The 23,465-nt window shown below is 47.9% G+C and overlaps 1 protein-coding gene across 5 annotated transcripts in view; it reads right to left on the minus strand.

The window, feature by feature from the left end:
- SLC35A3 (solute carrier family 35 member A3) overlaps positions 1 to 23,147 on the minus strand; it is a 30,138-nt gene extending 6,991 nt beyond the window's left edge. The window contains exons 1-6 of one of the 5 annotated variants that reach the window (XM_075617096.1): positions 13,662 to 14,177; positions 11,071 to 11,170; positions 7,528 to 7,732; positions 6,495 to 6,649; positions 1,409 to 1,531; positions 582 to 753 (exon numbers count right to left, since the gene is read on the minus strand). In XM_075617096.1, coding sequence (XP_075473211.1) covers positions 582 to 753; positions 1,409 to 1,531; positions 6,495 to 6,649; positions 7,528 to 7,732; positions 11,071 to 11,170; positions 13,662 to 13,750 — 844 coding nt within the window. In that variant the 5' untranslated portion in view covers positions 13,751 to 14,177. Of the gene's footprint in view, positions 1 to 581; positions 754 to 1,408; positions 1,532 to 6,494; positions 6,650 to 7,527; positions 7,733 to 11,063; positions 11,171 to 13,647; positions 14,178 to 23,074 lie in introns of those variants that run through there. The other 4 variants (XM_075617098.1, XM_075617097.1, XM_075617099.1 and 1 more) reach the window with 4 other exon arrangements.
- Positions 23,148 to 23,465: the final 318 nt, after the last annotated feature.

The raw sequence follows: 23,465 nt of genomic DNA on the forward strand, positions 1-23,465 counted from the left end.
TTACAGAGCATGCACGGCGCACACATTACAGAGCACGCACGGCGCACACATTACAGAGCATGCACGGCGCACACATTACAGAGCATGCACGGCGCACACATTACAGAGCATGCACGGCGCACACATTACAGAGCATGCACGGCGCACACATTACAGAGCATGCACGGCGCACACATTACAGAGCATGCACGGCGCACACATTACAGAACATGCACGGCGCACACATTACAGAGCACGCACGGCGCACACATTACAGAGCATGCACGGCGCACACATGACAGAGCATGCACGGCGCACACATTACAGAGCATGCACGGCGCACACATTACAGAGCACGCACGGCGCACACATTACAGAGCACGCACGGCGCACACATTACAGAGCATGCACGGCGCACACATTACAGAGCATGCACGGCGCACACATTACAGAGGATGCACGGCGCACACATGACAGAGCATGCACGGCGCACACATTACAGAGCATGCACGGCGCACACATTACAGAGCACGCACGGCGCACACATTACAGAGCACGCACGGCGCACACATTACAGAGCATGCACGGCGCACATTACACACCGAGCTGTATGTTCCTGATCCACACAGACTGCTTGGTTTCCTTTAGGATCTTCTCGAAGTAGACTCCGGCGAAGCCGCTGGAGAAGCAGGCGATGAGGACGGCCATGAGCCCCACGAAGCCGGAGCCAACGGACACCTCTTTGGAAGAAGGTTTGGGGGAATCCGTGGGCCACTGCAGAGAAAAACCAGAGACAACATGTCAGTGCGAGAGATGCGAGACGCCGCGTTAGGGCGCACTGCAGATAGAAAAAAAGGCGAGACGCAGCGTTACTGCGCACTGCAGCGAGAGATGCAGTGTTACTGCGCACTTCAGAGACGCAGCATTACTGCGCACTGCAGAGACGCAGCGTTACTGCACACTGCAGAGAGACGCAGCGTTACTGCACACCACAGAGACGCAGCGTTACTGCGCACTGCAGAGACGCAGCGTTACTGCGCACTGCAGAGAGACGCGTTACTGCGCACTTCAGAGATAGTATTCCGTGATTATATGCCCAGACAGCTTTTCTCTGCAGTAGAACGAGGGGTTTATGGTGTAACTAGAATTAACATGTTTGTTACTTCAGCAACGCTTCTTAAAGCGACCTTCCCAAACATCATGGCAGCAGACATTACCACAATCCCGTTTATCCACTTCCAACACTTGGTGTCCCTCCAAGAGTTCCAGATTGGCAATGATCACGCGTGCCCCGGGTGTGACCAGCCGCAAAACCTGTTCCTTCTTTCCAGCCTCCCAGCCAAAGCACACAGGGAAACGGCAGCACCCAAAGGGTTACCAGGACATTCACCCCCAACATGAGCCGGAGCACCGCACACATGGGATTCACCTGAACCAGAGCCACACCGCCCATCAGGATCACCAAGGAGAGCCACTGGTAGCGGTTCAGCTTCCTCTGGAGCATGGACACGGAGAACAGGGCCGTGGTCAGAATCTTCAGCTGATACGTGACCTGCAAAACAAAAAAAGGGGGGGTCAAGGACAAAAACCCCCACTTCAATTGTAGGTCATGATGCAGTAAAATGGACCCAACACACGAGCGTTCAGATCCAGGGCCGGCTCTCATCAACGACCAATACCAGGACCGACCCAGAAATATTACCCTTTAATTAGGAGCTAATGAAAACTCCGACGGCTTGAGCACATCCACGTAGGACGCACATCAGTTTGGAAATCTCACTGTAAAGATTACTGCTCATCCCGTCAGTTTGAGATCATATTATTATTGTGTCGCTTACACCCAGGAATCATATGGAGAGCGTGCAACACCTCCCGGGGGAAGGAGGGGTTCCCCAGTGAGATCATTGGGAAACCTTAGAAGTCTCATCTTCAGAGGTGGCTGGTCAAATTATTTAGGTGCTGCAACAAGCACTTTTATATAAAACACAGCACATGGGACACGAGTGTCTGAACATCCTCGGGGTGGAAATCTAGGTTACGTTGGTGTAACGGTAGGGGGTAGCCGGCCTTCATAATAAAAGGTGAAGCCTGGCTGGTTGCCCCTAAAAAACGTGTGTCAAGAGCTGAGAGCGTCAGCTCTTGGGTCTAATGTTGTACCTTGTTATGTTTCCCTGTAACTCTCTTTGCATTATATTGTCTCCTACAGCGTTAGAAGCTAGGGATGCCATGTGTGGTTGGGGTCCCTGTTAGGAAATAGCTGCAGGGACTTTGGGAACAGAAGGTTAAGGAGGATCTTTGGGGGCAAACAGGGTTAAACCGTGTGTAAAATGTTAGTCAACAATTCTACCGGTGGTCCTGTAAAAGTATCCGCAAATCATGCCTGTTTCGCGGATCCACGGCTGTAGATAAAGGCGTTGGACATCCTGGGTAGAATCCCCCTGTGTAACTGCAACTGCCAGTCAGCAAGTTCTTAGAACTGGGTCTAAAAGTGTGTATGCAAGGACCAGTTTTTAGAGCCCCAGTTTGCAGAACCACGTGTTACGTCCCAACTTTAGAGTGCAACCTCTAGGAATCAAGGTTTACTTCTACTGTGTGGGGTCTAGAGGCTTGTGTGTCACGGTAGACCAGGTCTTATCTACACATTAATACCGGGATTCTGGACTGAGCACACAAGAGGAGTAAAATAAATTGTAATTTATTTATTTTCAGACAAACACACATCTTGCACAATTACACTTAATAAAACACTTACTGGGTACAGGGAACGAAATCAAATGTCCTTGGGACGAAACAAAGTCTCTGGGCACCCATGCAAGTGGGTGCGCAAATTGATCCGTGTAGCAGTTCCTGGCTAGGGGCACAAGTTGCCACCCCTATATCTCCGCCAAAAGGAAAAAGTTTGTTCAGATCTTAGAGTTCGTTCGGGAACCCTTAGCTCTACCGAATTCCAGAAGAGGGGCACGATCCTTGGTTACGATATAATTAACCCCTCACACTCCGGAACCGCTGAAACTTGGTGAATCCGATGAAATCTTCAGATGGAACTGACTGGGACTGGGCTGCAGGCATTCTTATAGGGTTATGGGCCCTATACCTAACATCTCTACCCAATCCTCTCGTGGGAATAATTTCCCCCACCTATCCTCGACTTGCCAATACTTTACAGAAGTTGCTTCCCAGTTTGCACGGGGCATTTGCGAACCTCACACCTGAGCTCCTTAGCATACCGGTTCAAACCTCTTACCTGGCGACAGTAAGTCTGGGGTTTGGCTACCAAGTGTGAAGTGCCCATACTTCGCACTAGTATCTGGTACTTACAATATCCCGGCCATCCTAACACCTAGGATCTCTGAGGCTTTTCAACTCTGGGACTTCCCATAGACACTGAGGCACCAACTCTGCAGGGTGCCTTGGAAGTACGGCAATGAGAAATCCTTCAGCTCATTTACCCGTGACATATTTACATGTTAAAGGGTTTATTCCCGGGCTTACAGAAAAAGTTTCCTGTCTTTACATTTAAAAACACCAGTACAATACAGTTTATTTATCAAAGTATGTTCTGCTTATGCAACTATTATAAACCTTATGTGTATGGTTTCTTTTTACCTAGCTGCACTCCAAAAATTAGATTGCTAGCTCACTCCTAGCGCAAGTTAGCTACTTAATTGGACGGGCTGTGATGTGGTCTGCGGTTGAACCCAGTTCCCACGCCAATATATTCAAGTTAAGGGGCTAGCAAGACCGGTGGATACATTTTGACAGAAAAGCACTTCAGTTAAACTGCAAACCACTTATCCAATTGACCTTGCGGTGTAGGGGTCTAGGGCTTAGAAAGTGAACCCTATACTTCAAAGTGGCCACCCATACATGGACACGCGTCTTCAATCAGCGCTTGGTTTAGCGCTCGCAGCTCCCCCTTGTGTCGCAAATACAATTGGCACATTTTACATACATTTCTATCACTGCAGCTATGAACTGAGCTGCTAAATGGGGACAATAAAGATGGTGTAGGGGAAAACATGTCGGTGTAGTGAACACACAGTTAACCCCTTCTGTCCCAACGCGATTTAGGGTTAACCAGCCGGGTATAATGCCATTGTTATTGGCCTGATTAACTCCCTATCACCACAGTGTCCTAGACCAGGTTTTAGAGCCCCAGTGTGCACAGAGCCAAGCTTTAAGTCCAAAGGGTAGAGCGCAAGCTCTAGGGTCCAGTTTTAGTTGGGGGGTGGAAGTGGGAAGGTGCCAGGGCATCTGGCAGGGCAGAGGACACGATTGGATGATGGTCTCCCAATGGGCAGTCCCTTTGTAGTGCCAGACTTTGAGGCACCGTCCGAGCAGGTGATTTGGGGCTGGCCAGAGGGAGCCATTGCAGAGTTTAAGTCCTGCAGCGTTATTCCCATAGGCAGCTTTCAAATCTGCCGCTTCCCAGGCACTCTGTCCTTGGCACTGAAGCCCTCCCCATGTTACAGATAGGGTTTGCTGCCTATGCAAGGAGACCGGCGAGTGCAGGGAGGCGTGCAGACAGAGAGAGAGAGGCAATGTCAGCCTGTGTGGAGCATTGCAGGTAGCGGTCCGGTGAGGCGCTGGCGGGAGTTTTAAAAAGTGCCATGCAGGAAATAGCAAAGCACTCGGTGAAGCTCCGCCCCGCTGCGGACCCTGCCTGTGGTCACGGTTGAGCGCAGAAGACGGGGACAATGTCTAGGAACGCGGCCAGGTACTCCAGACCCCTTATGCTTGCTCCAGGCTACTCCAGTGACGCGAGTGGCGGGGGCTCTGCAGAGAATTGCCAGAGCAGCCCGGCCAAGCACAGCTGGAGCGCCAGGAGTGAGTCTTGCGGCCAAATTCCCAAGACCAAATCCGGCGTGTTGCAGAGGGCTGGAACCAGCGGGAGCGGGTAAGCCTTTGCTGAAGCAGGCGCCCTGCACCTAGGTAGTGTCTCCACCCAGACCCCAAGTGTGGTGTGTATTTTACCTGTGTATTGTACATTTGCTGTATTTTTGCGTGCTTACACGAATAAACCCCATTTTATTCAATGACTCGGTCCTTGCTAGTGTAAAGATCCCAGAAGGTTAAAAAAAAGGTGTTAAAAGTTTCTGGTCTCCCGCGACAGTTGGCATGTAGATTGTAAGCTCTGCAGGACAGGGCCTCCCTTTGCCTTGTTATTTACCTGTGGTGCTTATTTCCACGGTTTGTGCTTTATTTCCCTTGTATAGTCATCTTGTGTGTGCTGAACATTTGCTCATTAGATGGGTGCAAATAAATGCCCCACCTTTCAATATATATCAAATAGTCCCCGGTCCGGTTCTTTTCTCCATTTATTCAGAGACAATAGAAAACACCTGTCACAGCGTCAGGTCAGCCAGTTGCATCATTCAGGCGCATAGAATGTAGTGATAGTGGGGAATCTGCAGCTCTGTTCTTAGCTTGGTGTTAAATGCTTCTGAATTCTATAAATCCAAATGCAATCTTTATACATTTGTCTTAGCCAAAACATAGCAATCACCGGTTTTTCTCAGTGTCGGACCAAAATGTTCTTAGTCAATTAATGACAGAACACCGTTTTTCTATTTAGCAATATTTAATCTGATCTAGAAGACCTTCTTTGTTCTGTCACTAATTAACCACCCTTAATCCTATGCTCTTTATCTTTTAAGACCTCTCTATTGTATTGTCTTTCTAAGTATTTAACTAACCTTTGATTCCAAACTCAAAACCATATACTATGCAACTCAGCAGACATTAAACATACCAAGTTTCTAAATCGCATAAAACATGTCTACTTCTGCCTGTCTTCAGACTGATTTAGCTTATTTTCCCATATAATTTCTAACTTAATACTTAAAATAAGTAATTAACTAGTTACATGCTGAATATATCTGTATATAGAGAATATAGCATAATTAATATTTAGGCTTGAAATCCTCTTCATGTGCGTGTCGCCCACAGATGTACTTGGCGCTTTACAGTACTGAGGCCATACAGTACAGGGAATTGTAATACAATAAGTGCGACAAATAAGATCAAACAATAGGGAAAGAAATCCCTGCCCCGGAGAGCTTACAATCTAAGTGGTATGTTGGGAGAGTTACAGAGACAGCAGGTGAGGGAATAAGTGCCGTAGATGGCAGCGATTGATCACAATGGTTGGTAAAAGCGAATGTGGGTGTGGGACGGTAGCCATAAGCCCAGGCTATTGGGATGCTTAATTTAAGAGGAGAGTATTAAGGTTTGACTTGGTGGTGGGGAGAGAAGGTGTATACTCGGCGTATACGGAGAGTGAGGAAGTGCCAAAGGTAAGTGATAGTGAGGGACAAGATTTAATGCGAGAGAGCAGTAAAGGTGAAAGGGCTGGAGAGGAAACAGTTATGGGTAGAGCGCAGGAGACGAGCAGGGACAGAGCGAGAGATCAGCGCGGATATGTAGGGAGGAGCAGATGAGGGGAGAGCCTTAAAGGTAAGGAGGAGAACTTTGTGGGCAGATCTGTCCCCTCCTGCCTGGGAGCCTCTCTGTACCTGATAAGTCGCTGCATCGAGGTTCGACAGCGCTACGTAGAGCAGATTATTTTGCAGCGTGTAAATCCCGGAGGGAATCGCGAGCTTCAGGGTCTCCATCGGCTTGTTGATTATTTCGTCGTGTAGAACCCGGTTCAGGGCGCGGAAGCTGCAACCTGCGAGACAAAAACGGTCAAAGGGACATCAGAAACCCAGGGGGGGAGGTGGAGGGGAGAAAGAGGGAGGCTCTCACACAGCCGAGGCAGGTTACTGATGTATCGAGCTTAAGAATTAACGAGGCAGACACAGTCCCCAGCAACCTGAACTTCTGCTTCTTCGGCCGCGGTGCAGGGAAGTGTCTGTCTGGTTACATCTGTATCCCAGATACTTCACACCGTCATTATGAACGATTATCCGCCCTGACGAGATCACCTTTTCTGTCCTAGTTCGGACAGGGACTTGCCCAAGATAAGGAGCACCAGAGTTCTCTCTAACTAAACTTAAGGTTTGTTCCAGGTCGTTGAAAAACACAATGACACAAACGTCTGATGTCAGGGTCTGCAAACCAAGAGAAGCCTCATTAACGGGTAATATTACCCATTCACTGCCAGGTGGGGCAAACAACGCATTGGCTTTACATTGCTTTGCACAGCCCTAGGCTACTGGGGCCCATCCCTGTACCAACTACTACTGCCGCCCTTTTATATCCAGCTGGGTGTAAAAGTGCATGCGAGACGCTTCCACTTACAGGCAAGAAATATTCCATGCACCGTGAACTTTCTGCCACGGGAAGGTCCCCTAAATAACTCAGACCGATTCCCAAAAATTTTCCTTGACCCACAAGTTATTCTACCTAAAATATTGACATTGAATTAAGTTAGCGGAACACAATCAGGAATGTCAATGTGGAACGGTATCCGCATGAGTGAACGACCTAAACAACTTCATTGTTAAAAAATGGCATCTATAAATCGGTCCTGTTTGCCATATAATTTACAGAGATTTGTATTGATTAAAAGTGCGTAAGCTACGTGCCGACGTTTCCTCCACTTACTGTGGTCCTTGTATACCAGCAGGACGCACGCCACAATCTTCAGCACCTCCGCCGCCACCACGGCTGTGGACGACAGATACCGTGGCCCCTCCTCCTTCAGCGTCCGGGAGTAACGCATGGTCAGCACCAAGCTGGTGGTCTGGAACACCAGGATGCCCAGCGAGATGTACTTGAGGTGGGACGCCATGCTGACCTCGGGCTCCCTCTGCAGGAGGGAAACAGGAGGGAGAGGAGAGAATTAGCGCTGACATCTGAAAAAAATACATGTACATATCCCCCCAAAAGTAAAAAACCGGGGTGATGAATATTTTCATATAAATTTAAAGCAGCAATACTCCGTTGATTTTTTTAAAAATTCCCTATGTTCGCCTCTACCACCCCCACTGGGAAGCTATTCCATGAACCCGCCTCCATTTCTGTAAAGTAGTAATTCCCGCCACCGAGTGTGACCTCCGTGATCCAGCACTCCCGTCTCCGAAATATCGCACGTTAAAAAGCAGCAATACAGGTTTTACTTTACTCAGGGGGTGTCCAGAGTTGAACCGCATTCAATTCAGCTTCAGGGACCCCCTGCTTCCTGAGATACTTACCTCTGTAGGGCACGCCGGTATCCATGGAGTGTAAATGTCCCGGTCACACAGGAAATAGAAAGCCTGCCCGGGTGACTTCACGGCTTCCAATGGGGCCACACGGCGTGGGGCGTTTAAATGCCATTAAGTTAGGGATACCGTTTGACTACAAAGGTACCGGCGCCCCCTACGGAGGTCTGTATCTCTGGCAACTGGGGGTCCCCGGAGCTGAAATTAACGCGGTTCAGCTCTGCAGACCCCCTGCTTCAAGTCTATAATAATAAATTGATGATTTTAAAGCGAAGCCCGTATTTGCTGCTTAATGTGTGATATTTCAGAGATGGGAGTGCTGGATCACAGAGGTCACGCTCAGTAGCTGGTGGCTGAGAATGACTACTTTACAGAAATGGCGGTGGGTTCACGGAAACGCCTCCCAGTGGGGTGGTAAATGCAAACACAGTAAGAATTAGAAAATTATGGGGGTAGACAAAAGAATAATCTTATAGTATGACAAAGCCAAGGATCAAATAGGACTGACGGGAGTTTGGGCTTCTGGGTTTCTACAGGTCTTACTCTGTGCACGTTTAAAAGATTTCCTCCCCATGTCGCACAATACAATGCCCGTTTAAATCTTGCCCATTTTACTCCTTAAGGGTCCAAAACCTACAATTATCCGGCTGGTAAGCCCTCTCAATTAGTGACATTGGTAAGCCTCCGAACCGTATCCGAGCGGATTAAAAAAGGAGCCATCTTTTTCTGACCAGACCCATTGGAGTCTGCCAGGCAACTGCCTGGTAGACTGGGAGCAAGAACAAAACAGTAGCCGTTGCCATGTGGACACTGTACTGCAGGCTTTGGGCCTTTTGAAAGAAGAATTCAACCACACGTTAAGGTGGGATAAGAAAAGTCTTCGGTGAAGGGGAGCGCGGCTACACATAAGAGATAAAAACACACTAATAGTGTAATATGTAGAGGCTGGGAGGATGAACTCACACTAATAGTGTAATATGTAGAGGCTGGGAGGATGAACTCACACTAATAGTGTAATATGTAGAGGCTGGGAGGATGAAGTCACACTAATAGTGTAATATGTAGAGGCTGGGAGGATGAAGTCACACTAATAGTGTAATATGTAGAGGCTGGGAGGATGAAGTCACACTAATAGTGTAATATGTAGAGGCTGGGAGGATGAACTCACACTAATAGTGTAATATGTAGAGGCTGGGAGGATGAACTCACACTAAGTGTAATATGTAGAGGCTGGGAGGATGAACTCACACTAATAGTGTAATATGTAGAGGCTGGGAAGATGAACTCACACTAATAGTGTAATATGTAGAGGCTGGGAGGATGAACTCACACTAATAGTGTAATATGTAGAGGCTGGGAGGATGAACTCACACTAATAGTGTAATATGTAGAGGCTGGGAGGATGAACTCACACTAATAGTGTAATATGTAGAGGCTGGGAGGATGAAGTCACACTAATAGTGTAATATGTAGAGGCTGGGAGGATGAACTCACACTAATAGTGTAATATGTAGAGGCTGGGAGGATGAACTCACACTAATAGTGTAATATGTAGAGGCTGGGAGGATGAACTCACACTAATAGTGTAATATGTAGAGGCTGGGAGGATGAACTCACACTAATAGTGTAATATGTAGAGGCTGGGATGATGAACTCACACTAATAGTGTAATATGTAGAGGCTGGGAGGATGAACTCACACTAATAGTGTAATATGTAGAGGCTGGGAGGATGAACTCACACTAATAGTGTAATATGTAGAGGCTGGGAGGATGAACTCACACTAATAGTGTAATATGTAGAGGCTGGGATATGTACATTAGAAAAGGGAACTGGGCCCTCACACTTCCCATTGCAAGCGTATCAGAGACACTCCCTCTCTCTGATTGGAGCTAGGAGTTCCTCTGGGGACTTTTAAAGATGGATACACAATGGATGCATCAGGTGGCACCAAAACTAATGTAATGATCCTCAGGAGAATGAGACAAACAAGCCTTGACGTAGTTTGTTTGGTACAGATTTATGAACAACAAAAACATTACAATGTGCACGCACATCAGGCACAGCAGCGTGCGCAATGTACAGAGCGAGGGGACAGGAAACGCTCCACGTTGGCGCTGTGATCAGGGTTCTCTCTCCGGTTGCAAGAACTGTCCGGTCTGTAGCACAGGGTTGATACGGAGGTTTCCCGTCCGATCGCCGGACTTCTGGTTCTGTCGCGCTGTCCTTTCTTGCGAGCTCCCCCAGGGCCGCCTCACGTAACCGGAAGTCCAGGGATCAGAAGGGAAACCACCGTATCAATGTTTTTAATACTGCAGCTTCTTGCCGGACTAAATTCATGCACGCACGCTACCACGCAGTCCGAGGACCAGTCAAGCAAGGGGCCAGGATAAGGCAGAGATGTGGGCAGTTAAGACAAAAAAATTAAAAAAAAAAAAAATGTAATAAATAAAAAATACCCCTCACATATTCCAGGTTCAACCGTTTGCAACGTTTCCCAGGATGAACTTTGAAATGTTCTTCTAAAAAATATTTATATTATAATATTTTCATTTTAGCCACATGGGACTGGCTTTAGAAGTTGAAAAACTGACGGTCCTATTAATTCAACTACGAGTGTTTTGGAGGGATAAGCGAACCTACATATCTTGCAAGCCACACATCTGTAAAAACCTTTTGTTGTTTTTAATGTTGGTGTTACTGTATTTACTTTTGATGAGAAAAGACTAGGGGAGAGATGATTGGCTAGAGTCTTGGGGCGTGTTGACTCTCATTGGCTGAGAGCACCGATACGTCATTGCTGAGGGAAGGAATTGTGGGTATTTAAACGAAGTGATTTGTTTTGTGTACTATACTCTTTGACAAAGGCCCTTGCGGCTGAAACACGTCAGAGTGCTTGCTGTGCTGCTGTTTTTTATGTGCCAATAAACTTTTGTACCCAGTACCCTGCAATCTTCACTCCCACGTTTTTTCAAAGGCAGTTGTACCGCCATCCACGACTTCCTACACGTCTCAGACACACTGCTTCCCCTGCAGGCTGGAATTCTGGGTAATAACATGCAAATGAGCGCAGTGTCACCTTCATGTACATTAGAGAATGGAGCACCTACGGCCGCATTACACAGCTTTTCAGTGCAGCCTGGGTTAAAGAAGTGCAGAGCCAGTAACCTACTCACAGACAGCACTTTCTACCTTTAGGGTTCCATCATTATTATTCTGATTATACTGGTTTTGCAACGTGAAGCTGGGATAGGTTTCAACCGCACCGTATATAGGTTATGGTGGGTAAAAAAGTGACACAAACGTGTCACTGAAAAGCAAATAAAAAGATGAAATACCGGGCGGGATTCTCTGCACGGGGAGGATGTGTCACTTTGTTTTTTTTACCCATAAGTTATTTAATGTGGGGTATAATAAAATATAGTAATTCACACAAATTGATGCACCCCCGCACCTTTCAGTAAGGTGCGACACTGCATCTCCTGGGGACAATCTCTCCGGGCACGAACAAAGATTTTATCCAACTCTGGGTCAGAGGTTTTCCAATACAAAGATAGATATAGTGATATTCAGCTTGGGGTGATGACACAGCTACATAATTGAAGGCAGGGTTCTCAACTGCAGTCCTCAAGGTCCCCCCCCCCCTTCAAAGACTGAACCACATGTGCTGAAGCAGGGGCTGATTGAGCTACCTATGCTGAAGCAGGCCTATCCTTAAACCTGTCCTGTTCGGGGTGTTCTTGAGGACTGGGGTGGAGAACCCCTGAGTTAAGGAATGATGTGGTATACAAGGAGAGGCAGGTTACTATAACCGGGCGCCGTCTCTCTGATACACAAATTGTGTCATTGTTATAATGTGTCATTTTCAGGTCTTTATGTATATAGTGACATCCATGTACATAGCGTGTCGCAGCAGTAACACACGGAACATAACACACTGGGAATAAGCGCGTCCTGCATAAAAGTAACACTAGGAAAAGGAGTCCCTGCCCCGAAGAGCTTACAATCTAAGAGATTCATTGCATCAGATTGCGTTCCAGCCGGCTCTGTTACGGTCGGTACACCAATCCCATCCCAAGCGCCTGACCTGTCCCAGGAGAACGGGGTGGGGGCTTGGTGCCAACCCTACAATTATTAGGGTATCAGTCATACGACACATACCTCCTGCCGGTCCCGGCTATTTACACAACACACGGGAGGATCCGGATCTGAAAGCCGTTGCTAAATACGCCCTGGGAATAAACTCTCTGCTGACATTGCATTGTTCAGCCGGAAAATTATTCTAACAACAATAGTTTTAGGTCGGGGGAAAAAAATTAAAAAGATTCCACCGTCCACCCGGGCGAGACGCTCTTATTGTAAATGTGTTTGCAGTGATCCGGGGTTTGGGGATTTAGGGGTTAAAGTTTCGGATTTTAGGGGTAGGGAATAAGGTTTGGGATTTTATGGTTAGGGGATACATTATCTGCGGCAGCCAAGAGCCCTGGTGATGACAAAGGTCGCAGCTATATAACCGCATGTAGTTATCCTAATTAACGCTTCAACGTCGCCACTTTATCTGCCATCACAGCCCCTGCCGTACACCCCACACGAGTCCGTCTGCTGCGGGTGGAATCTCCCGTATTGTCACGGACAGAACCTGCGCAGCTCCCTGTAACTTCCCTGCACGGACAGAACCTGCGCAGCTCCCTGTAACTTCCCTGCGCGGACAGAACCTGCGCAGCTCCCTGTAACTTCCCTGCGCGGACAGAACCTGCGCAGCTCCCTGTAACTTCCCTGCACGGACAGAACCTGCGCAGCTCCCTGTAACTTCCCTGCACGGACAGAACCTGCGCAGCTCCCTGTAACTTCCCTGCGCGGACAGAACCTGCGCAGCTCCCTGTAACTTCCCTGCACGGACAGAACCTGCGCAGCTCCCTGTAACTTCCCTGCACGGACAGAACCTGCGCAGCTCCCTGTAACTTCCCTGCACGGACAGAACCTGCGCAGCTCCCTGTAACTTCCCTGCACGGACAGAACCTGCGCAGCTCCCTGTAACTTCCCTGCACGGACAGAACCTGCGCAGCTCCCTGTAACTTCCCTGCGCGGACAGAACCTGCGCAGCTCCCTGTAACTTCCCTGCACGGACAGAACCTGCGCAGCTCCCGGTAACTTCCCTGCACGGACCCTGGGCACAGCTGTAAGAGTAATAGTGCTCTCTCTCAGGCGCCATTATTGGTATTATAATCAATAGTATAAGAGAACAAAGCAAATCCTTTCCACAACACCCCCCTCGAGGCTACAAGGATCAGAATAAAGTCAGGCGGGACCATGTAACAGTGAGGTGTGAGACACACACACACACACACACACACACACACACACACACACACACACACACACACTGAACACTCTTCAGTGGCCTCCCTTGCAATTCGGGATTCTGTTACTGCCTCTCCCACTACCAGCTGTGCTGGGAGGCTGTCCCATGGATAAACCACCAGAGAGGCTACCCCTTCCCACCTTCTAATTCGGGATATTACCGCTTTATACATACAGTCGGAGGGGTCTCGGGCTCTGCTTCTGCGCGTTCTTCAGTGTTTGACATGTCGCCCCTTCACGTCCAAGCGACACCCAAAATCCCATAGATTTGGTCCCTTAACCAAAGCCTGCCTCCTGGTAGATAAAGAATATTCTGAACGGTGAGGACTTCTTAAAACTTGTGCGGGACGCACGAACCCCGGATGATGAGAGATCCTGGAGGCGGCTTGTGTCTCTTCCCGCGATCGAGGAAGTGAGACGAGATATTCGGCTACCGGCATCAAGAAGGGCAGAGGCCGTCCTAGGCTTCTAATCAGAACGATACAATGTGCTGGGAGGTTAATTGATGGTTCGGTCTGGAAGATATTGGGTATTGGAGTTCCTCACCCTGTATTAAAGTCATGTACGGTGTTCCAGGATGCTGAGAGACGTCATCTGTGTGTGTCTGGCACTGGAGTGGCTAGTGCAAACAGCAGCTCTTTATACACACACTAATGTCAAAAACTCTTCCTGTCTGATCTCTGGGAGAGAACCCAATGGCATGGTGAAATTTATAGATCAGCCACTCCCCACAAGCAGGGATCACCTCCGCCTGTGATTAACGACTTATCTGTGCTTGTGTGTGATATACTGTATATGAGGGCGGAGCAGGTCTGTGCTGTCAGTGTAACCCCGCAGGGTTGGTGTAGAAATAATTTAAAAAATAAACTCAATACTAATTTATGCTCGTGCATATTACAATTGTTTCCAGTCGGATTTCTCTTTTTATACTTCTTAATTAAAACCTGCTAACAAAATACAGTAATAATCTCCCGTGTGAGCACATACACGTCCGACAGGTCTGCAACCCTGCCCTTCCCCATCATCTCAGCATACAATGCTTACACTGCAGCCAGGGATTCTGGGTAATGACATACAAAATGTGCACACAGTGTCATTTGGTAAAAAAATTCCCACCAATGACAAATCACCGTGAAACAAGACCGCGATTACAAAGTGACACTGCACATCTCTGCCCTGGAGAGGATTGGTGCTAGCCTGTGCATCTCCGACTGGTCCCGTACCAATCCCACCTCTGTGCATCTCCTCCGACTGCTCCCGTATCAATCCCTCCTTCTCTGTGCATCTTCTCTGACTGCTCCCGTATCAATCCCTCCTTCTCTGTGCATCTTCTCCGACTGCTCCCGTATCAATCCCTCCTTCTCTGTGCATCTCCACCGACTGCTCCCGTATCAATCCCTCCTCCTCTGTGCGTCTCCTCCGACTGCTCCCGTATCAATCCCTCCTTCTCCTTGCATCACCACCGACTGCTCCCGTATCAATCCCTCCTCCTCTGTGCGTCTCCTCCGACTGCTCCCGTATCAATCCCTCCTTCTCCTTGCATCACCACTGACTGCTCCCGTATCAATCCCTCCTCCTCTGTGCATCTCCGACTGCTCCCGTACCAATCCCTCCTCTGTGCATCTTCTCTGACTGCTCCCGTATCAATCCCTCCTTCTCTGTGCATCTTCTCTGACTGCTCCCGTATCAATCCCTCCTTCTCTGTGCATCTCCTCTGACTGCTCCCGTATCAATCCCTCCTTCTCTGTGCATCTCCTCTGACTGCTCCCGTATCAATCCCTCCTTCTCTGTGCATCTCCTCTGACTGCTCCCGTACCAATCCCTCCTTCTCTGTGCGTCTCCACCGACTGCTCCCGTATCAATCCCTCCTTCTCTGTGCATCACCACCGACTGCTCCCGTATCAATCCCTCCTCCTCTGTGCGTTTCCACCGACTGCTCCCATATCAATCCCTCCTTCTCTGTGCATCTCCACCGACTGCTCCCGTATCAATCCCTCCTTCTCTGTGCATCTCCACCGACTGCTCCCGTATCAATCCCTCCTTCTCTGTGCAGCTCCACCGACTGCTCCCGTATCAATCCCTCCTTCTCTGTGCAGCTCCACCGACTGCTCCTGTATCAATCCCTCCTTCTCTGTGCATCTCCACCGACTGCTCCCGTATCAATCCCTCCTTCTCTGTGCGTCTCCACCGACTGCTCCCGTATCAATCCCACCTCTGTGCATCTCCTCTGACTGCTCCTGTATCAATCCCTCCTTCTCTGTGCGTCTCCACCGACTGCTCCCGTATCAATCCCTCCTTCTCTGTGCGTCTCCACCGACTGCTCCCGTATCAATCCCTCCTTCTCTGCGCAGCTTAACCGACTGCTCAGGTATCAATCCCTCCTTCTCTGCGCGTCTCCACCGACTGCTCCCGTATCAATCCCTCCTTCTCTGTGCATCACCACCGACTGCTCCCGTATCAATCCCTCCTTCTCTGCGCGTCTCCACCGACTGCTCCCGTATCAATCCCTCCTTCTCTGTGCATCTCCACCGACTGCTCCCGTATCAATCCCTCCTTCTCTGTGCATCTCCACCGACTGCTCCCGTATCAATCCCTCCTTCTCTGTGCGTCTCCACCGACTGCTCCCGTATCAATCCCTCCTTCTCTGTGCATCTCCACCGACTGCTCCTGTATCAATCCCTCCTTCTCTGTGCGTCTCCACCGACTGCTCCCGTATCAATCCCTCCTTCTCTGCGCAGCTCAACCGACTGCTCCCGTATCAATCCCTCCTTCTCTGTGCATCACCACCGACTGCTCCCGTATCAATCCCTCCTTCTCTGTGCATCACCACCGACTGCTCCCGTATCAATCCCTCCTTCTCTGTGCATCACCACCGACTGCTCCCGTATCAATCCCTCCTTCTCTGGGTGTCTCCACCGACTGCTCCCGTATCAATCCCTCCTTCTCTGCGCAGCTCAACCGACTGCTCCCGTATCAATCCCTCCTTCTCTGCGCAGCTCAACCGACTGCTCCCGTATCAATCCCTCCTTCTCTGGGTGTCTCCACCGACTGCTCCCGTATCAATCCCTCCTTCTCTGCGCAGCTCAACCGACTGCTCCCGTATCAATCCCTCCTTCTCTGTGCATCTCCACCGACTGCTCCCGTATCAATCCCTCCTTCTCTGGGTGTCTCCACCGACTGCTCCCGTATCAATCCCTCCTTCTCTGTGCGTCTCCTCCGACTGCTCCCGTATCAATCCCTCCTTCTCTGTGCAGCTCCACCGACTGCTCCCGTATCAATCCCTCCTTCTCTGTGCGTCTCCACCGACTGCTCCCGTATCAATCCCTCCTTCTCTGTGCGTCTCTTCCGACTGCTCCCGTATCAATCCCTCCTTCTCTGTGCATCTCCACCGACTGCTCCCGTATCAATCCCTCCTTCTCTGTGCATCTCCACCGACTGCTCCCGTATCAATCCCTCCTTCTCTGGGTGTCTCCACCGACTGCTCCCGTATCAATCCCTCCTTCTCTGTGCGTCTCCTCCGACTGCTCCCGTATCAATCCCTCCTTCTCTGTGCAGCTCCACCGACTGCTCCCGTATCAATCCCTCCTTCTCTGTGCGTCTCCACCGACTGCTCCCGTATCAATCCCTCCTTCTCTGTGCGTCTCTTCCGACTGCTCCCGTATCAATCCCTCCTTCTCTGTGCATCTCCACCGACTGCTTCCGTATCAATCCCTCCTTCTCTGTGCGTCTCTTCCGACTGCTCCCGTATCAATCCCTCCTTCTCTGTGCGTCTCCACCGACTGCTCCCGTATCAATCCCTCCTTCTCTGTGCGTCTCCACCGACTGCTCCCGTATCAATCCCTCCTTCTCTGTGCGTCTCCACCGACTGCTCCCGTATCAATCCCTCCTCTGTGCGTCTCCACCGACTGCTCCCGTATCAATCCCTCCTTCTCTGTGCAGCTCCACCGACTGCTCCCGTATCAATCCCTCCTTCTCTGTGCGTCTCCACCGACTGCTCCCGTATCAATCCCTCCTTCTCTGTGCATCTCCACCGACTGCTCCCGTATCAATCCCTCCTTCTCTGCGCAGCTCAACCGACTGCTCCCGTATCAATCCCTCCTTCTCTGTGCATCTCCACCGACTGCTCCCGTACCAATCCCTCCTTCTCTGTGCGTCTCCACCGACTGCTCCCGTATCAATCCCTCCTTCTCTGCGCAGCTCAACCGACTGCTCCCGTATCAATCCCTCCTTCTCTATGCATCTCCACCGACTGCTTCCGTATCAATCCCTCCTTCTCTGCGCAGCTCAACCGACTGCTCCCGTATCAATCCCTCCTTCTCTGCGCAGCTCAACCGACTGCTCCCGTATCAATCCCTCCTTCTCTGGGTGTCTCCACCGACTGCTCCCGTATCAATCCCTCCTTCTCTGTGCAGCTCCACCGAGTGCTCCCGTATCAATCCCTCCTTCTCTGCGTCAAAGCTGCCCAGTTCTCTCACTTGCATGATAATATTTGTATTACACGATGGCGACGGTATATGGGTTTCTGCACAGAAAATGTTACAGGTACCAGCTCTGAGGGAGCTTACCTCAAATGATCAGTTCAAGGGTCTGCAAACCTTTTAAAGTAGGTTATTCTTGGCCCAAAGTATGTTTCGAGTAGGAACACATTTATCCACAACCGACATATAAAAAGACAACACACAGTCACAACTGGGTACAATCCTGGGATCCCCTGCTGACCTAGTTGTAGGGACCTCCTTGCAGATTTCCCCTGTCCTTCTCTTCCCTGCAGTGTCCCCGGAACAGGACTCCAGGCCTGACCGCAGCACAGGAGCGGACACTGCAGCTGTGCTCAGTTTCAGCAGTAACTTCTGTAACTCCTACAGCTCACTTCATTCAAATGCCGCGCTTATACACAATGCGGCTAGGCACACAGCGCCACGCGGCGCCAAAACAAATCCATGGGTTCCACTGAGCGCGTGCGTGAACAAGGCAGCCAAGCGTGCGAATTTAGAGCACAACTGGGAAATTGATTTCCCTAGCGACGGACGCTCACATGACGTCATGGCCACGCCTCCGGCATGCCTCCCTGTCACCTCCCGATGTTTCCTGCCTGCCGTGCAGGTTTCAGACGTGCGCGCCCTGCTGGGGCTGGTATAATCGCTGCCTTAGGCCGTGGGCATGGTCAGCGCTTAGCCGCTGACCCGAACTCACGCTTGACAGTGTGCCCCTGCAGCCGCAATGAGAGCGGCTTCAGCAGGGGCTCGCGCACGCTTCCGCAGGCGTAGTACTTAAATTGTTTTTGGTTTGCGCGCTGAGGGGAGCGGAGGGCCAGTCACGTGAGCGGTTCGCGCTCCGTGACATCACTACCCCGCCCCCAGACGGCACCCGCTTTCCCTCAGCCTCCACGCGCCTCCGCAATGCTTGAGTCTCTATGGACTCAGCCTAAGGCCTAGGACATAGTAAAATCAGCGTCGCTGAGGCGCGCTGAACAGATGCACAAATCCCCTGCATCTGTAATCAGCGCGGCTATAGTTTCTCCCTCCGCATGCGCGCTGATGCGTACAGAGGCTGAGAAACTTTCCAGAGACAGGCAGTTTTGAAATTTGCCGCTCGGGGAAGCGGAGGGGCGGTCACGGCCCCGCCTCCCGCTTTGCCTCCTGGCACGCCCCCGCTCCGCCCCTGGCCCATGAGCTCGCTCACTGCCTCGCCTGCAAGGACAGGAAAAGCATCATTTTCAGCAGGCGAGGCAGAGCAGGAGCGCGCCTCAGCGAGCTTCAAGGCCACTATGTCCCAGGCCTTAGTCTCAATCTAACTAGGGGTCTCGCTCCCCACCTTTATATGCACTAAACCCACAACACTGAAACATTCAGGGCCAGGTGCTGACTGCTGCCCAGCCCCTGATTGGTGGATAGAAATGCAACATAAAGAGAGTAACATACACAATGCTACAGGAGAAGGTCACAGACTTTTGCAACATTTTCCTGCAAACAAAATTACACACACAATATATAAATATAAATATATATAAATATTATATATATATATATATATATACATACATACATACACACACACACACACACACACACACACACACACTATACAGTATACACACACACACACGCTATAGATGTACACAGTATACACACACACACGCTATAGATGTATACAGTATACACACACACGCTATAGATGTATACAGTATACACACGCTATAGATATATACAGTATACACACACACACGCTATAGATATATACAGTATACACACACACACGCTATAGATATATACAGTATACACACACACGCTATAGATATATACAGTATACACACACACGCTACAGATATATACAGAATACACACACACGCTACAGGTATATACAGAATACACACACACGCTACAGGTATATACAGAATACACACACGCTACAGGTATATACAGTATACACACACACGCTACAGGTATATACAGTATACTCACACACACGATACAGGTATATACAGTATACACACACACACACGCTACAGATATATACAGTATACACACAGACACGCTACAGATATATACAGTATACACACACACACGCTACAGATATATACAGTATACACACACACGCTACAGATATATACAGTATACACACACACACACGCTACAGATATATACAGTATACACACACACACACGCTACAGATATATACAGTATACACACACACACGCTACAGATATATACAGTATACACACACACACGCTACAGATATATACAGTATACACACACACACGCTACAGATATATACAGTATACACACACACACGCTACAGATATATACAGTATACACACACACACGCTACAGATATATACAGTATACACACACACACGCTACAGATATATACAGTATACACAAACACACGCTACAGATATATACAGTATACACAAACACACGCTACAGATATATACAGTATACACACACACACGCTACAGATATATACAGTATACACACACACACGCTACAGATATATACAGTATACACACACGCTACAGATACATACAGTATACACACACACGCTACAGATATATACAGTATACACACACACGCTACAGATATATACAGTATACACACGCTACAGATATATACAGTATACACACACACACGCTACAGATATATACAGTATATACACACACACGCTACAGATATATACAGTACACACACGCGCTACAGATATATACAGTATACACACGCTACAGATATATACAGTATACACACACACACGCTACAGATATATACACACACACGCTGCAGATATATACAGTACACACACACGCGCTACAGATATATACAGTACACACACGCGCTACAGATATATACAGTACACACACACGCGCTACAGATATATACAGTACACACACACGCGCTACAGATATATACAGTACACACACACGCGCTACAGATATATACAGTATACACACACGCGCTACAGATATATACAGTATACACACACACACGCTATAGATATATACAGTATACACACACACACGCTATAGATATATACAGTATACACACACACACGCTATAGATATATACAGTATACACACACACACACGCTATAGATATATACAGTATACACACACGCTATAGATATATACAGTATACACACACACACGCTATAGATATATACAGTATACACACACACGCTATAGATATATACAGTATACACAAGATATATACAGTATACACACACACGCTACAGATATATACAGTATACACACACACGCTACAGATATATACAGTACACACACACACGCTACAGATATATACAGTATACACACACGCTATAGATATATACAGTATACACACACACACACGCTATAGATATATACAGTATACACACACACGCTATAGATATATACAGTATACACACACACGCTATAGATATATACAGTATACACACACACGCTATAGATATATACAGTATACACACACACACGCTATAGATATATACAGTATACACACACGCTATAGATATATACAGTATACACACACACGCTATAGATATATACAGTATACACACACGCTATAGATATATACAGTATACACACACACACGCTATAGATATGTACAGTATACACACACACGCTATAGATATATACAGTATACACACACACGCTATAGATATATACAGTATACACACGCTATAGATATATACAGTATACACACACACGCTATAGATATATACAGTATACACACACGCTATAGATACACACACACACGCTATAGATACACACACACACACACACACGCACACACGCTATAGATAACAACAGTATGCCCACACATGCTATAGATATATACAGTATACACACACACACACACGCTATAGATATATACAGTATACACACACGCTATAGATATATACAGTATACACACACACGCTATAGATATATACAGTATACACACACACACACGCTATAGATATATACAGTATACACACACACACGCTATAGATATATACAGTATACACACACACGCTATAGATATATACAGTATACACACACACGCTATAGATATATACAGTATACACACACACGCTATAGATATATACAGTATACACACACACGCTATAGATATATACAGTATACACACACGCTATAGATACACACACACGCTATAGATACACACACACGCTATAGATAACAACAGTATGCCCACACATGCTATAGATATATACAGTATATACACACACACACGCTATAGATATATACAGTATATATACACACACACACACATGCTATAGATACACACGCTATAGATATATACAGTATATACACACATGCTATAGATATATACAGTATATACACACACACGCTATAGATATATACAGTATACACACACACACACGCTATAGATATATACAGTATACACACACACGCTATAGATATATACAGTATACACACACACGCTATAGATATATACAGTATACACACACACGCTATAGATATATACAGTATACACACACGCTATAGATATATACAGTATACACACACGCTATAGATACACACACACACACACACACACACACACACACACGCTATAGATACACACACACGCACACACGCTATAGATAACAACAGTATGCCCACACATGCTATAGATATATACAGTATATACACACACACACACACGCTATAGATATATACAGTATATACACACACACACACATGCTATAGATACACACGCTATAGATATATACAGTATATACACACATGCTATAGATATATACAGTATATACACACACATGCTATAGATATATACAGTATATACACACACATGCGATATATATATACAGTATATACACACACATGCTATAGATATATACAGTATATACACACACACACATGCTATAGATACACACGCTATAGATATATACAGTATATACACACACGCTATAGATATATACACACACATGCTATAGATATATACAGTATACACACACGATATAGATATACACACACAGGCTATAGATAGTCATACATACATACATACATACATACATACATACATACATACATACATACATACATACATACATACATACATACATACAGTTACTGACCCTTCTCTGCTCCCCGCTCCGACGCCCGGGTCTTGCCTGACACATACACACAGCACTTCCGGGATCCGGTTCCAGACTCCGCCCTCAGCGTCATCAGACCCGCCCCCTGCGTCATCATCCCTCCCAACAAAGTGACTGCTATCTCCTTGTCCCCACGTCCCCACGTCCCCACAAGGGAAACCACGCCCCCGGACAAACGCTTTCTACATAGCCACGCCCTGATGGATATAGCCCCGCGCCGCTTGTCGCACGTGGGTCAGAGACTCAACCTTGATATAATTATTGACTTACTAATTTCTAAATAGTGCCTGGGAGCTAGAGAGAGGGGGGATGTGTCACTCATTGGGAGGGGGCAGTGTCACTCATTGGGAGGGGGCAGTGTCACTCATTG

Source organism: Ascaphus truei, chromosome 10 (assembly GCF_040206685.1).
Source record: "Ascaphus truei isolate aAscTru1 chromosome 10, aAscTru1.hap1, whole genome shotgun sequence".
Taxonomy (NCBI): domain Eukaryota; kingdom Metazoa; phylum Chordata; class Amphibia; order Anura; family Ascaphidae; genus Ascaphus; species Ascaphus truei.